Consider the following 17,110-nt stretch of genomic DNA (forward strand, 5'->3'; position numbering starts at 1 on the left):
GAGCCTGCTTCTTCCTCTCCCACTCCCCCTGCTTGTGTTCCCTCTCTCGCTGGCTGTCTCTATCTCTGTCGAATAAATAAATAAAAATTGTTTAAAAAAAATGCTAAGTTGCGAGTAAATAGAAAACATTATCACTTTTTTTCTCTTCCTCTTAATTTCTCCAAAAGATAACTGGCAATTGAAAGCACAGATAAATACTACATTTTGTAGTTTATAACATATGTACTTGTAAAATATATAGCAACAATAAAATAGAGGATGGGGAGGTGGGTAAATGGAACCCATTTAGTGGTATAATATTAACTCGAAGTAGACTGTGACAAGTTAAGGATATTGTTATCACTGGAGCAAACATAACAAACAAAATAAAAGAAGGAGGTACAATTTTTAAAAATAGAGAAATTTAAATGGAATACTAAAAAGCATTTGATTAATTTTTAACAAGGCAAGTGTAAATAAAATATGTGACAATTGGCAAAATAAATGGTAGATCCTAAATCCATTTGTAACAATAGTTATATTAGATGTAAATGAACTAAACATTCCAATTAAAAAACAGAGAATGTTTGGGGCACCTGGGTCCCTCCGTCAGTTAAACGTCGGACCCTTAATCTCAGCTCAGTTCTTGATCTCAGGGTCTTGAGTTCAAGCCCTACTTAAAAAAAAAAAAAAGTAGAGAATGTTTGACTGAATAACAAACAATGCAATAATATGCTGTCCACAAGAAACATACTTCAAATCTAAAGACAGAGATGGCTGAAAATAAGAGGATGGAAGTGACATAGAAGCAAACAGCAAGCATAAGGATGTCTATATTAATGTCGGACAAAGTAGACTTCAAGACGGGAGTATTACCAGAGATAAAGAAGGATATTTCATTATGATAAAAGGACCAAGTCATAAGGAAGATATAATCATAGATGTATATGCACATAACAATAAGAACTACAAAATACCTGAAGCAAACTCCCACAGGACTAAAGTGGGGAAAAGACATGTCTGCAATCATAGCTGGGGGGTTCACCACCTTCTTTCAGAAACTAAAAGAACAACTAGACAAATAATCACTAAGGAGATAGAGAACCTGAACAACACTACCAACACTTTGACCTAATTGACATCCATAGGATGATATATCCAACAACTGCAAAATATACATTTTTTAAATGCACAAGGAATGCTCACCAAAATATACCTTATTCTGGGCCATAAAATAAGTCTTCATAAATGCCAAAAATCTAAAACCTTACAGAATATGTTCCCTGATCACAAAAGAAGTTAGAAATTAGTAACAATAAGATATCTAAAAAGCCTCAACAATTTGAAATAATATAAACCAAAGAAGAAATAGCCTTCTTTTTTTTTTTTTTTTAAAGATTTTATTTATTTATTTGACAGAGATAGAGGCAGCCAGAGAGAGAACACAAGCAGGGGGAGTGGGAGAGGAAGAAGCAGGCCCACAGCGGAGGAGCCTAATGTGGGGCTCGATCCCGGTACGCCAGGACCACGCTCTGAGCCGAAGGCAGGCGCTTAACTGCTGTGCCACCCAGGCGCCCCAGAAATAGCCTTCTTTGAATAAACTGAATATTTCAAACTGAATGACTATAAAATACAGCATATCTAAATTTATAAGATTTATAGATTCTTGTGCTTCAGGGAAATGTATAGTTTTAAATGTTCATGTTAGAGAAGAAGGAAGTTTTAAAATCAATGATCTAAGTTTTCACCTTAAGAAGCTAGAAAAATAAAAGTAGATTAAATCCCAAGTAGAAAAAAGAAAATAATAAAGATAAGGGCAAAAATCAATTTAGAAAGCAGAAAAAACATGGGTTGGTTTTTTTTTTAAAGACCAATAAATTGGATGAACCTCTAACAGGTTTATCAAGATCCATCAAAGGAAAAAAGGGAAACACGAAATCACCAACATCAGGAATGAAGAGGGGATATTAAGAAAAATCTCACAGAAGTTTAAAGAATAATAAGGGAATATTATCAACATCTTTTTGCCAATAAATTTGACAACTTAGATTAAACTGACAAACTCCTTGAAAAGCACAATTTACCAAAAGGTATACAAGATGAAATACAAAATCTAAATAGCCCTGTATCTGTAAAAGAAATCGAATGCATAGTTTCAAAAAACCTTTCCAGAAAGAAGTCAAGCCCAGAGGATTTCACAAGTTAATTCTATCAAGTATTTAAGGTAGAAATAAGACCAATCTCACACAAACCCTTACAGAAAATAGAGTAGGATGAACACTTTCCAGTGTGTTTTATAAAGCCAGCAAAACTCTGATACCTAAACTTGGTAAAGATATTAAGAGAAGAAAATTACAGATCAGTATATAATACATTCGCCCTTCAGTTCAGAAGATAATGTTATTCACAGTGAATGTGATCTGAACACACTACTCACCACTGAACAGGAAAGAGAATTTAAAACGTCCCTCAGTGTATCACCTCCCTCATTTAACCAAGCTTACCACTCTATCTGATGGGTTTTCTGTTAAGTGATGAACCTCTTTTTTAAAGATTTTATTTATTTATTTGAGAGAGAGAGAGAGAGAGAAGGAGCAGGGGGAGGGGCAGAGGGAGAGAGGGAGCAGACTCCCCGCAGAGAGGGAGCCCGAAGTAGGGCCCATCCCAGGACTCTGGGATCAGGGATCATGACCTGAGCTGAAGGCAGACACTTAACCAACTGAGCCACGCAGCCACCCGTGATAAACCTCTTTAAAACAAAATCTTTTCTAAAATATAAATATCATATCACACCACATCAGGAGACACTGGGCTCCCTATGAGGTAGACACTATTGTCTCATTTTCTGAATGAGAAAATGAAGGTTAAAAAACTTGCTTCCAAGGGCACCTGGATGGCTCAGTACATTAAGCGCGTGTGCCTTTGGTTCAGGTCATGAACCCAGAGTCCTGGGATGGAGCCATGGAGCCTTGTATGGGGCTCCCTGCTCAGCGGGAAGCCTGCCTCTCCCCCTCCTGCTTCCCCTGCTTGTGCTCTCTCTCTCTCACTCTGTCAAATAAATAAATAAAATCTTTAAAAAAGATTGCTCCCAGGTTACACACCTAACAAGTGGCTCAGCCAAGATATGAACTCAAGCAGTCTGGCTCCAGAGCATGAGTTTGTTTTGGGGGTTTTTTTAAGGATTTTATTTATTTACTTGACAGAGGCAGCAATAGAGGGAACACAAGCAAGGGGAGTGTGAGAGGGAGAAACAGGCTTCCCACCGAGCAGGGAGCCCGATGCAGGGCTCGATCCCAGGACCCAGGGATCATGATTTGAGCCGAAGGCAGACGCTTAACGGCTGAGCCACCTAGGCACCCCCAGAGCCTGAGCTCTTAATCACGACTCTGCACTGCTCCTCCCAATATATTAATGGGGTAACATAATTATAGGTAAATAAACTATGGCACATCCATATTTGAATACCATGCAACCATTAAAGTATTCAGATAGATTGAGAGAGGGAAAAAAAAGAGAGAGAGAGAGAGAGATTTCTCAGACTTTAGAAAACAAACACAAACATATTTTACCTTTCCATCTAATAAAATAAGTATTGCTGGGGCACGTGGGTGGCTCAGTTAGTTAAGCGCCCAACTCTTGATTTCAGCTTAGGTTATGATCTCAGGGTCATGAGACGGAGTCTCATGTGGGGTTCCATGATCAGCAGGGAGTCTGCTTGGGATTTTCTCTCCCCCACACACACTCTCTTTCTCTCTCTAAAATAAATAAATAAAATCTTAAAAAATAAAAAACAAAGTATTGCTGCTCATTGAGGAAATTTGGAAAATACAAAAATTGACATAAGGAAGAAAATTGCAATTACTTGCAATTCCACCATTCTTGCAGTTTTTATTCTCTGCTAACATGACCTTTTTTAACTTCATTTGCAAAAATAAGATATCAAATATTCTTAGGTTTTTACATTCAACATTGGTTTTGGTTATATTATAGATCCATATAATGAAATATTACATAGCCATTTAAGCATAATATTCATCATGAAATTTTAAGGAATTCAGAAAATTCTCACAGCGTATTTTTCACGCAATACTGAAAAAGAAGGAGAAAGAGGAGGAGGAGAAAGAGGAAGAAAATCAGAGGACTGACTTTACTCAACTTCAAGACTTGCTATAATGCTGTAGTGATCAAGACAGAGTGCTTTGTTGAAAGATCGGACACATAGATCAATGGAAGGGAACAGAGAGCCTAGAAATAGACCCACACAGGGTCAACTGATCTTTGACAAAGAAGTAAAGGCAATTCAATGGAGAGAGGATAGTCTTTTAACAAATGGTGCTGGAACAACTGGACATCCACTTGCAAAAAAAAAGACACATATTTACACCTTTCACAAAAATTAATTCAAAGTGGATCACAGACCTAAATGTAAAACATAAAACTATAAAACCTTAAAGGTAACATAGGAGAAAATGAAGATGACTTTGTGTTTGCCAATAAGTTTTTAGATATAACACCAAAAGCATGATCCATGAAAGAAATAATTGATGTTAGGCTTCATTAAAATAGAAAACTTCTGTTCTGCTAAAGACAACATGAAGAGAATGAAAAGACAAACCTCAGACTGGTAGAAAATCTTTGCAAAACATACAACTAATAAAGGACTGGTAACTAAAATATACAAAGAACACTTAAAACTCAACAATAGGAAAATAAATAATCCAATTTGAAAGTGGACAAAAGATCTGAGCAGATATCTCACCAGAGATGATATACAGATGGCAAATAAGCATATGAAAAGATGCATCATATATCATTAGGGAATTCAAATTAAAACAACAATAAGAAATCACTATGCACCTACTAGAACAGCTAAATTTAAAAAAGTTGACAGTACTAGAGGCTGGCAAGGATGTGGAGCAAGAGGAACTTTCATTCACTGCTAATGGGAATGCAAAATTGTACAGCCATTTTGGAAGACATCTGACTGTTCCTTACAAAGCTAAACACAGTCTTACCATAAGATCCAGCAATCACACTCTTAAGTATTTACCCAACTGAGCTGAAAATGTATGTCCACACAAAATCCTGTACATGAATGTTCACAGCATTTATTTATAATTGCCAAAATTTGGAAGCAACCAAGATGTCTGTCTGCAGGTGAATGGATAAATAAACATCTAGACAGTGGAATACTATTCAGCACTAGCAGGAAATGAGCTCTCAAGCCATGAAAAGATATGGGGAAATCTTAAGCACATACACTAAATGAAAGAAGCCAATCCAGGGGCGCCTGGGTGGCTCATTCAGTTGAGCATCGGCTCTTGATTTTGGCTCAGGTCATGATCTCAGGGTTGTGGGTTTGAGCCCCATGTCGGGCTCCACGAGATTCTCTCTCTCCCTCTGTCCCTCCCCCTACTCACGCTCATGCGCTCTCTCTCTCTCAAATAAATAAATAAATCTTTAATGAATTTTTTAAAGGTTTTATTTATTCAGAGAGAGAGAGTACATACATGAGCGTGGTAAAGGGCAGAGAGAGAAGGAGAGAGAGAATCTCAAACAGACTCCAAACCACGTACAGAGACCAATACAGGGCTCGATCCCACGACCCTGAGATCCTGACCTGAGCCAAAATGAAGAGTCGGATGCTTAACTGACTGAGCCACCCAGGTGCCCCTTAAATAAATAAATAAATCTTTTTTAAAAATTCATTCATTAACTCAATATTTACTGAGTCCTTCCTACAGGACAGTCAGGTACTGTGATAAACACCAAAATTTTGATTATCTTTAATTATCTGATTATCTCTAATTATCTGATTATCTCTAAATAGTAAAATTACAACCGACTTTTCTCTACTTCTTCATTCTTTTCTGTCTTTTTTTAGATATTCTACAATACATGTTTTAGAGTATGAAAAAAATAAGTAAAAAAAAGTCACCATGGAAGCGTAATGTTACTCGTATTTTGGATATACAGACGTCAATTTTTGTTGTTCAGCTGCATTTCACTTAGTGGTAGTGGGCTGAGCCGGTTCCTAGTTGTAAGCAGGAGATAAGGCCACCCGGGCAGACAGAAAGTAGGGAAGGAGGAAGATCCTGTGGGAGATAGGTGGTTACAGTGTACACTTTATTCCTACCGATGAGGAATATATACACAGTTGACCTTTGAACAACATGGGTTTGAACAGCACTGGTCCACTTAGTATGCAGATTTTTTTTATAAACACAGTATGGTACTATAAATGTATTTTCTTTATGATTTTTTAATAACATTTTCTTTTCTCTAGCCTACTTCATTATAAGAATACAATATATAATGCATGTAACATACAAAATTTGTGTTAATCAACTGTTTATGTAATGGGTAAGGCTCTGGTCAGCAGTAGGTTACTAGTAGTTAAATTCTGGGGGGTCAAAAGTTATATGAGGATTTTCAACTGTGGGAGGAGGGGAGGAAGGTGGTAGTAGAACCCATGTTGTTCAAAGATCAACTATATCATATTCTGTACTTCTACCCTCCTTAATATATTCTTATAAGTGGGGCGCCTGGGTGGCTCAGATGGTTAAGCGTCTGCCTTCAGCTCAGGTCATGATCTCCGGGTTCAGGGACCGAACCCCATGTTGGCTTCCCGTCTCAGCCGGGAGTCTGCTTTTCTCTCTCCCTCTGCCTCTCCTCCTGCTTGTGCTCTCTCTGTCTCTCTCAAATGTATAAATAAAAATCTTTAAAATATTTTTACATATTCTTATAAGTAATAATATCCTATGTAATTATATTTGTATATACTAGCATTGTTAAAAGAGCATCAACAGGATATAATCATCCCGCAATGATATCACTAAGAAAAGCTTGATATTTTTATTATGAGTTTACTTTTTAAGTTTCACTTCAAATTACTTTTTTTGAAAGCCTTCCTTTCCAAATGCTTTAGGGGTCCACATGTTAATTTAAGTACCCGTTCCTTCACGTGCAAGTACCATCTACTCAGGAATAAAATAACACAAAGACAACCTCTGCTGTCTGTCTCATCTGTTTTTTAAAAATCAGATCTACGGATGCCTTGCTGGCTCAGTCGGTTGAGCATCTCCCTTTGGCTCAGGTCATGATTCTAGGGTCCTGGGATCAAGCCCCACGTCAGGCTCCCCGCTTGGTGGAGAGTCTGCCTCTCCCTCTCGCTCTGCCTGCCGCTCCCCCTGTTTGTGTGCTTGCTCTCTCTCTGTCAAATAAATTAACTAAATTAAAAACAAATCAGATCTAAACTTACACTCACACCTTATTAGATGAACAAGTGTATAAACAAGAAAAATATAAATAAGTTAAAAGCAAGGGCTCTATGAGAGATTATATATCCAGTATTATACACATTTGCCTACTCATTTTACGAAGCCAGCATAACCCTGACATCACAACTTGATAAGGATATTAAGGAAAGAAAATTACAGCTCAGTATATAATACATTTGTCTTTCAATTTAGAAGATGCTGCTGCTTAGAGGGATTATGACCTGAAGGTGCCCGAGCAACCCTGCTCAGAAACACACCACCCACCACTGAACAGGAAAGGCATTTTAAAAGGTCCCTCAACGTATCACTTTCCATATTTAACCAAGCTCACCAAGCTACCTATAGGTCTTCTGTTAAGCAATCAACCTTTGACAAACAAGAACTCTTCTATAAACATCACATCCTGCCACAATAGGATGCCTCAGGCTCCTGCAATTGCAAAGCCCAGTGTGAAAAACACCACTGTGTAAGAACATTCCTGAGGCACCCCTGACACCACAGCTCTCACTATATATAATACTTGATGTTACAGGGTCTGCACATCATTACCTTCGGCTGGTAAGTGAGCGATACGAACCACATGGTGAAAATGTCTTCACATCAAAGAGAAAAGACAAAATCAGAAACATACCTTCAACAATGCCACTTTTCCCTAAATGTCTTCATTCTTCAGCAAATATTTATGGATTACTTAATACATGCTAAGTACTGAAAGAAGTGAGTAAGATAGACCTAAGCTCTATCATAAGAGTGTACAGTCTAGCAAAGAATACAGAGTTGAATAGGCTATTAAAATACGTTGTGATATGAGTTTTAATAAGAAAAGTAAGGGAGGCACAGGTCCATGGTAGAAGCACCTTGTCTAGAGAGGAAAGTAAGCCAGGGAAGACTCTTAGAGAACTGACCTTTTATCTGAAATTCCCAAATTAGCAGGCCAAGTATATATGTTGTGGGTGGGGGCAGGCGTGGAGTTGGTGGAACTAGGCAAAGAATGGCACAAGCATGGGAACATCATGAGCAAAGGTCCTGAGGTGACAGATCTCAGTTCAGGTGGAGAGACTGAAAGAACTTCAACTTAGATGGCAGAACATGAAGGTTAGAGGTGAGAGGGACAGTGGTGAAAGATTATCCGGAAGGCAGGCTTATAGCAATACACAGTATTTTGTATTAAAAGTAATATACGATGATTTTAAGCCCCAAGTTTAAAAGGTTAAACTCAGCTCTGGCAAATATATATCTTCCTTTTATAATTCATAGCTGCCCTAAAACATAGATTCCCTCAGCTTCCAGGCAGCTTTCCTCCACTCCAGCAAGTCAGAGTAGGAAAAGAAAATAGGAAAAGAAGACAGAAAGACAAGGGAACAGAGGGTATGGAACGCTACAGACATAAAATGATCCTCTCAGGGGCACCTGAGTGGCTCAGTTGGTTAATTGTAGGCCTTCAGCTCAGGTCATGATCCCAGGGTCCTGGGATGGAGCCCCACATTGGGCTCCTTGCTCAGCGGGGAGCCTGCTTCTCCCTCTCCCACTGCCTGTTGCTTCCCTTGCTTGTGTGCTTTCTCTCTCTCTCTGTCAAATAAATAAATAAAATCTTAAAAAAAAAAAAATGATCCTCACACCCCTGGGGAAAACTGCTGCAGGATCTAAGGTCAGCTAAAAAGATTCTTGGCAGGATGTACTCAAAATCACTAGGTTTTGTAGACAGATGAAAGTGTCTGACATGCTCCCAAATATCTGACCTTGTCCATTTACAAGACTTCTCTTCTGTTTATTTGGAAGACAATGATATCTTACGGGTCATATGTTTTACTACAAAGATCTCTGGGTATTCTTTACATTAAATTAAATATCACAATTATTCCTTTAAGTTACATATATTCCTATGTTACAAAAAAAACCAGCCTGGTTGCTAATCCCACTTCTACAAGTCTCGTTGACAGCTTCTGGTAGAAACGCACAAAAATTCCTGATTCCCTGTCACAGGTACACTGAACATATCAGACCATTAGGATTTCCGCAGTAACTCTAAAATGTCTCACTAAAATTAAACCTCTGAAACTTCAGTGTTTCATTTTTCCTATTCCAATAATGGAACCCTTCATGGAAATCTGTCTATTCTCATACCAATTAAATAAAAGTAACTCAGTGGGGGAAAATGACTTTCAGTTTGTTTAGAACTTATTTTAAACCTTGCGTTACATTTTTCACCTGGCATTTCATTGCAGTCCTTAAGGCATATAGTTTTTGCCCTTTGTTAAGAGGTAAATTTATTGGCAAGGTAAAATCATACCCACCAGCTTTGTTTTGACTTGCAGGAAGTTGTCAGCATACAATGGAGAAATTATCAACATGTTCTGGTTGTGGTTTGCTTCAACCTGCTGATTGTTTCTACCCCATGACCCAAGAAGTGTGTGGTGTTTATATTTTTAATTCTCCTTCTACCTCCTGTGCAGGGGAAAATGACAATACCTGTATACTCACAGCACAGACAGAACAAAAACCAGAAACTAAAACACAGAGAGTACTTTAGATTAAGTTTTAACTAGTGGCCAAACTAAAATTCTAGGATTAACACGTTTGCAATCTTCATTTGAGTGTCTAAAAATTTATCCTACAGAAATATCTGCATGTGCACACAAAGATACACATATGGATATGTTCTCTACAGCACTGTGGAAATATAAAAAAATTGGGAACAACCTAGACATCCATCAATAGGAGAACAGTTAAATGAATTCTGAAACACCATGCGGCAAAAATATATTTTTTAATTGGTAGAAATATTTGAACTTCATTGTGGGTATTGCCTAGATGTTAGGTGGGCTTCCCAGACCTTTTGAACTCTAGGCATGATCTGTTCCCCGTAGAAGCCCAGACATCTCCTGAAAATCCTAATATTTCTCAAGGAGCATGCATTCTCAGGGTTGGTTAGATAGATTGACCTGGAAAAGTACACAACACTATTATGTTTTTTAAAAAATCAAGTAGTCTATATATTTCTATGTTACACAAACATTCCACAATCAAAATATACCGCTGAGAGCTCTCTCATACGCTGCTGGAAGGAGTGTAAAATAAGTATAATTACTTTGGGAAACTGGAGTTTCTAATAAAATTAGACATATACCTACCCTATGACCAGTAATTCTATTCCTAGATATTTATCCAAGAGATTTTATATATTTATTTGAAAGAGAAAGAGAGCATGAGCGGTTGGGGGCGGTGCTGGGGGAGTGGTGGAGAGGCAGAGGGAGAAGCAGACTCCCCACTGAGTGATGAGCCTGACATGGGACTTAATCCCAGAACCCCAAGATCATGACCTGAGCCAAAGGCAGACGCTTAACCAATTGAGCCACTCGGGCACCCCCAAAAATACATATATTAAAAAACAAGAAGAAAGAAGAGGAAAAGTAAACCGTTCATTTTTTTTCCAATGGAGGAGCCATGCAAAAGGACTATTTTATACACATGCACAGGCACAGACGCAGCATTCTACAACAAGATAAGGAAACCAAGTTAAGTTAGCAATGAAGAAAACTGCCTCTATGCTTCTTCCATAAAGTCTCTCATAGAATGATTCCTGGACTCTAATCTAAGGAAAGAAGGAAAGAAGGAAAAGGAGGAGACTCTGAAAGAAACCCCACAAACTTCCCCTAATTTAGAAAAGCCAGGGTAAATCACCAACATAGGTAAAAGCTCCATGTCTGGGAGCTTTCCTATGAAGAGACAAATGCAAACAAAATAAAACAAACTAGACAAACAAAAAATTGATAGGACTTTCTCAAAAGAAAATGATTTTTAAAATGTTTACCAAATATTTATATGATGTATAATACATGCCAGATACTATTGTAAGTTCTTCTCAAATGTTCATTCCTTTATTCTTATGTAAATTCTATGAGATAGGTACTATTATTAGACAAGGAAACTGAGACCCAAAATCAAACCCGTAGCAAGAAAGTGGCAGAGTCAGGATTTGACTCTAAGCAAACTAAACACACTAAAAACCGTACAGGACCTATGAAAAAACACTAACGTTCAAAAAGAAAACCCTAAAGTTCAAAAGAGAAGAACTAGAAAAAAATGCCTCCCTCTGAAGTAGATTTATTATTAAAGAACAGAAATGTATAGAAAATTGCAAATACATATTCTCAAAAACATACAATCAAAGGGGCATGGTGCTTTTTTTAAAGCCATAATGGGAAAACTACCAGTGGAATAAAAACATGAATGTATAACTTCTAAATAACTTCTAAACTCAGGAGACCTTAGCAACTGAAAGGCCGTAAGTGGAAAGATCGGTATATAAAACTATCCACACAATGTGTCCCAACTTTTAAAGTATGTATATATAATAAAAACTGAAAGAAATACATGGAAATTTAACAGTTGTTGACCATTGGTGACTGTGTTATCATTGCGTGTTTTCTAAATTTTCTACAATGAGCATTATTACTTTAACAATCAGAGAAAATTTTGACATAAAAAAAGAAAAAGAAGCATGGTTCTGTCTCACCTTACGGTAGCATCACCTAGCTAGAAGACAACCCGGTAGCACAAATAAAGCAAAACAGACTCTGAGCAGCCAAAATGCATGTCACAAAGTCCACACCTAAAGATCAGGGTACTGTGTTCATCCAGAGAGCCCTTCATACCTTCTTTTATACATATCCATTCCAACAAGCTTGATTACCTGAAGTTCTACTAGCACTACGGATACAGATGCACTGAGCGTGGTGTAAAGTGATAGGCTTAGCCTCACAGCAGGAAAAAAGTGACAAAAATAAAAATACAAAACAGACATTGACATTCACAAAGCCGCCGCGGGGCAATTACAGCAGAATCATCCTTCAACAACTCAATATATGTCCACAAATATGAAAACCAATATTCACTGTAACAACTCTGGAGTTAAACTGTTCAAAGGCCGGTCCCTTTGAACACGAGCTGGCTGGCTGAGGAAGTGAGAAAAATTCCTAATGCATTTTAGCAAAAGGTTGATCACAAATATATATGATAAAAAGAGTGCTTAAAGAGAATATCTTCAGCTCTCCAGAGCAGTTCACTCCTGTGAGTTCTACAGAGTTGGGATTTTACTATACAGAAAAGGATTTTATGGCTGGCTGCATCGACCAATACAAATCTGAAGAACAATCTAGAAGGAAATGATTAATGACCGCTTCTTTCCAAGGATGTTTAAAAATAAGTAACCATAGACATATCAGAATTAGTGTTAACACAGCAATTGCTACTAAATGCAGCCTGGATGTGGATGCTGTTTTGGCTTTACTCCATATTCCCAGTAGGATTTAGGTACCTTGGAGGTAGGTGGGACCTATCAGCTATTAGGGTAAAATCAGTAGGCCCCATTCCATCACACACAGCACATTGTGAACTGAAGAAATATAGATTCTACCTCCTTCGTACTTGCCTCCTGTGCTTCTGACTTTGAAAGCAGGAATACAAAGACAAGGAAGAAACTGATTATGTTTCTATCTGTGGAACAAAGATTATGCAAACTGCCAGTACTCCATTGTTTTTATTTTCAGTATGGTTATCACAAAACAAAAACAAAAAGATAACTACTACATCTGAAGCCTGATAATTTGAAAACAGTCCTGAATATTTCCTCCTCTTTCAATAAGGCAGTAAACAGCTTTCATTTTACTTATCTGTAAGGTACTTATTTGCTGATACATATTAGTTACTACTTCTATAAGAAAGCTTGACAGTCTATCTGAGGAAGCTGTTTCCTGAGTTCCTCTAAAAGTACTCTTGCTGCTTTAACATTTGCCAAAATCCAAGAAAGCAGGAGAAAGAAAGAAAGAAAGAAAGAAAGAGAGAGAGAGAGAGAGAGAGAAAGAAAGAAAGAAAGAAAGAAAGAGAAAGAAAGAAAGAAAGAAAGAAAGAAAGAAAGGAAGGAAGGAAGGAAGAAAGAAAGAAAGAAAGAAAGAAAGAAAGAAAGAAAGAAAGAAAGAAAGAAAGATCCCCACCTTCCACACACCCCCAGAGCTAACAAAAGAAAAACAGAATCATAACCTTGGTTAACGTAGGTCTTTTAGCACTCTGCCCACTATGACCTCTCTGAGCTTCTATTCGTCTTTTGTTTGTTCCTTTTTCTTTTAAATAACCCTACTGGCTGTTTATCTGATTAACAAAAGTAATACATGGTCAATGTCACAACATGAAGATGTATGAAATAAAAGTGATAATGTCTGTCTCCCCCACCCTCCCATTCCCCTCCCAAAGAAACCAATGTTAACAGCTAGGTGTATATTCGTACTTCTTCCTAGGCTTACAAAATATATATATAATATAAGGAGGGAGGGGTTGGTTCACTTTTTTGTTTTCAAACAAAAGTGGATTATATATATTAGTCTTAAAAATATGGACACTATAGAGGCGCCTGGGTGGCTCAGTCGTTAAGCGTCTGCCTTCGGCTCAGGGCATGATCCTGGTGTTCCAGGATCGAACCCCATGTCGGGCTCTTCCGCTGGGAGCCTGCTTCTTTCTCTCCCACTCCCCCTGCTCGTGTTCCCTCTCTCGCTGGCTGTCTCTCTCTCTGTCAAATAAATAAATAAAATCTTAAAAAAAAAAAATATGGACACTATATACAGATCCTTCAATATCCTCCAATATATACAGATCCTTCACATTCTTTTCAATGACTGCAAAATATTCCATAAGATGGACAATTCATTCATACCATCGCCCCGCCCATCCCAATGCATGGACATTTAAGATGGATCCTTGTACATAAACTTCATGTCCTTTAATTTCAGTAACACGGAGTCCCAGAAGTGGAGTTTCTGGGTCAAATGAAACATTTTCAAATGTTTAAAATTTTATCCTTAAACAAAATTAATTTTAGACCTTCAACATTTCTGTTCCTTTCCTCATTATGCAAAATTTTGGCATAAACCTTTCATAATGGTTTGCATATTTTATTTTTAAAAGCACACATGTTATGTCAAAAAACGCCCCTGTCATTTATGCTCATGTAGTTATAAATAAATAAATGCTTAAGTTATGGCTGTGATGGCCAGCGTTAAATCACTGTGCAAATGCTTCTGCCTTCGTTTATGAAAGTAGTAATTCATTGTGGAAACTCCACCCCCACAGCCATGTGGGCAACCCTGAAGTAGCAGCTCCCATACCCTGTGACTCTCTCCACTGAGTGACGATATAGAGATCAGGACCTACATATTTTCTAATCGTCAACAGTTAACCTTAAAAAGTGTGTGTGGTGGGGACACAAGTACACAGCAACAGACGATAAACTGAAAGCCATTATGGGTTTCTAATATCCACAAATTATTTGTAGTATAATGAATAATTCTGCTGGTCTACACCTAACACTACCCTTCCTAAAAAAGCAAACCTATAATCAATGTGCTGCTATGATTACATGAACCTTTCAAAACCATAGTCCTCAAGCCTTTTGCAATAGAATTATTGGGTGGTATCCCACTTTTACCTTTTAACCACCCCTCTGCTTCGGATTCAGATTCTGATTGCAAACTGTAAAAAAAGGCCTTAAAGAAATGCATTAACCAACGAAGCTCCTTAAAATTTAATCTCAGACTCCTCTGTAGATTCTAAAGACGCAAGCACCAACAGAGATTGTTAAGACACGGCAAGTTTGACACAGAAGTATGTGACATGCAATTAATCTCCATTCATACCCTGCTCTACTTGTCAGCAAACAAAGGTTCTGCTTTAGAAGGAGATCTGAAGACTTCAATTAAAAACAGTCAGCTAACAAGAAAATAATCTAAGCTAAAGGAAGGTGGCAGGTGCAGAAATGAGTTGTTTACCAAAGTGTCAGTTTTGAACAATAAAGAACTGCACATCAAAAATGTTAAAGGAGTGGGTTTCATGGCAAGCCTCTGAAAATAAAGAGGAATTTTCTACTAAGGCTGCACACAAAACACAAGTATAGTTTAACAAGCTTGTAAAATAGGTTTTCTCTCATCAAATGACAGATACCAATAAAAAGAATCACTTCACATTGTTAAATGCAAGGACAGAATTTCACTTTTTGCCACAGTTCCAGCTCTCCCAGAAACCACCACACTTAACAGCCTCTCTTTACATCCAACATCCAATGTTGAATCAATGGCAGAGGGAAAGGCTGGGTTGCTTCTCCTCAGACACCCAGATGATGCTATTTTACCCTACAAATACTCTTCTACTCTGAAAGTTTAGATTTACTCGGGTCATAAGTAAAGTGGATTTTGGAAACTTCACCTCAAAAGAAATACCTAGTTGACAGCTTTTACATAGAGGCAATCCAGAATGGAAACAGTGCTACAAACAGAGACCAAAAGGACTGCCAAATATTTGATTAGGAGGCATTTATACCAAGATAACAAGGTAATGGAGATATAAAACCAATTAAATTGAGAGAAACTGGGGAAAAAAAAAAATACTCCTTGCCAAAAGTCTGACCTGCCCAAAGCAGGCCATCTGTTAAATATGTGTCAAAAATGTCACTTGGATGCCAAAAGGCTTAATTCAGAGTAGTTTCCCCCTGGGACCCTTATCCAAGCACAGATTCCAGGCCTCTGTCCTTCCAGGAAGGTCAGTTACAGGAAAGCAAGTTACTTTCGCCAGAAAAAAAAGTGTGAATGGAGCAGGCGATATTGCCCATTAGCTTAAAGTCTCTTTCCAGGGTTGGAAGGATCTGTGGAGTGTTGCTGAGTATGGCCTTAACTCTTAAGAGGACTGCTTAGGCACCATGGTTTGAAGGTAAACACACCAGGATGGGGGCATTTCTAGAAAAGTTAGAAACGTACTAGGGCATCCGCCTGCCCTGGGGGGACAGCAAGACCCCCAGAAGTCTGCAGGTTGGCAAAGGGAGACACCGGCTTTCGGCGCCGACAAAACGCACACTAACCCCCAGGCCTTGGGCCACAGCATCCCAGGAGCCCTTCGCAGCCCCCTGAGAGCCTCGAGGCGCTCTGAGCCGGAAGGTGAGGGGCTTGGGGCTGGGGAGGGAGGAAGGCAAACCCCCCCGGGCGCGGGGGGGGGGGCTGTCCTGAGGAGAAAGGGTCAGGCCCAAGACCACGCAAGGTGACATGGGGGGCCCCCCAAGAACCTGGCCGGAGGTGACGTGGAGGGGTGGAGACGCCTGAGCAAAAAGCAAATGTGGAACTGAGGGGAGTGAACGGGACCCTGAGCGGGCAGGATGAAAATCTGGCTGTGCAGAGTTGAGGGCTTGAGAAGTCTTGAGGTTCTAGAAGCCGGTGTGGGTGATGGAGCTGGAAAGAGAGGCCGGTCTTGGGAGCCCCTGGCGTCTCGGGTCGGGCCGCCAGCTCTGCACCTGAGGGACTTCCCAGGGGGCCGGGAGGGGGCCTGGGGCTGGGCCAGGGCGTTACCTTCCATGAGCCAACGGATCTCCTCGGGGAGGGCGACGGCCTGCATTTGGCCGGGCGGTGGGGAGGCCGGAGTGTGAGGCGGGAGAGGGGCGTGAAGGCCTGGTGCCAGGGCCGACGGGCTAGCAGGCGGCTGTCGCCTGGCGGAGGCACCTGTACCTCTGTCGCCGCCGCCGCTGCCGCCGCTGCCCGGCCTGGCCGCAGGGCGGGGCCGCGGGCCCGGGGCGCGCTCAGGAAGTGGCGCGCGCGGCGGGCGGGGGGCGCGCCCCGGGCGGGCGGGGGGGCGGGAGACACCTGTGCGCGGGTGCACGCGCCACTCCCGCGGCGCGCTCAGGTGGAAGGACTGGGGGGCGAGCAGCGCCGCATAGGTAAAGCCCCCACCAGAACAAAAGACTAAACGCGGCCCAAAGGAACTTCATCTGGGACATTTTCTATCCTAAGCACGGGGCAGTTGGCCTCAAGGGACAGGTTTAA

At 39.8% G+C, this 17,110-nt stretch overlaps 1 protein-coding gene across 1 annotated transcript in view; it reads right to left on the reverse strand.

Annotated features, from left to right (window-relative positions):
• The window catches only part of SKAP1 (src kinase associated phosphoprotein 1), a 266,257-nt gene extending 249,430 nt beyond the window's left edge, over positions 1-16,827 (reverse strand). Inside the window, exon 1 of the mRNA XM_057318109.1 lies at positions 16,640-16,827. Coding sequence (XP_057174092.1) covers positions 16,640-16,685 — 46 coding nt within the window. The 5' untranslated portion in view covers positions 16,686-16,827. The remainder of the gene's footprint in view (positions 1-16,639) is intronic.
• Positions 16,828-17,110: the final 283 nt, after the last annotated feature.

This window comes from Ursus arctos, unplaced genomic scaffold (genome assembly GCF_023065955.2).
Source record: "Ursus arctos isolate Adak ecotype North America unplaced genomic scaffold, UrsArc2.0 scaffold_24, whole genome shotgun sequence".
Lineage (NCBI taxonomy): Eukaryota > Metazoa > Chordata > Mammalia > Carnivora > Ursidae > Ursus > Ursus arctos.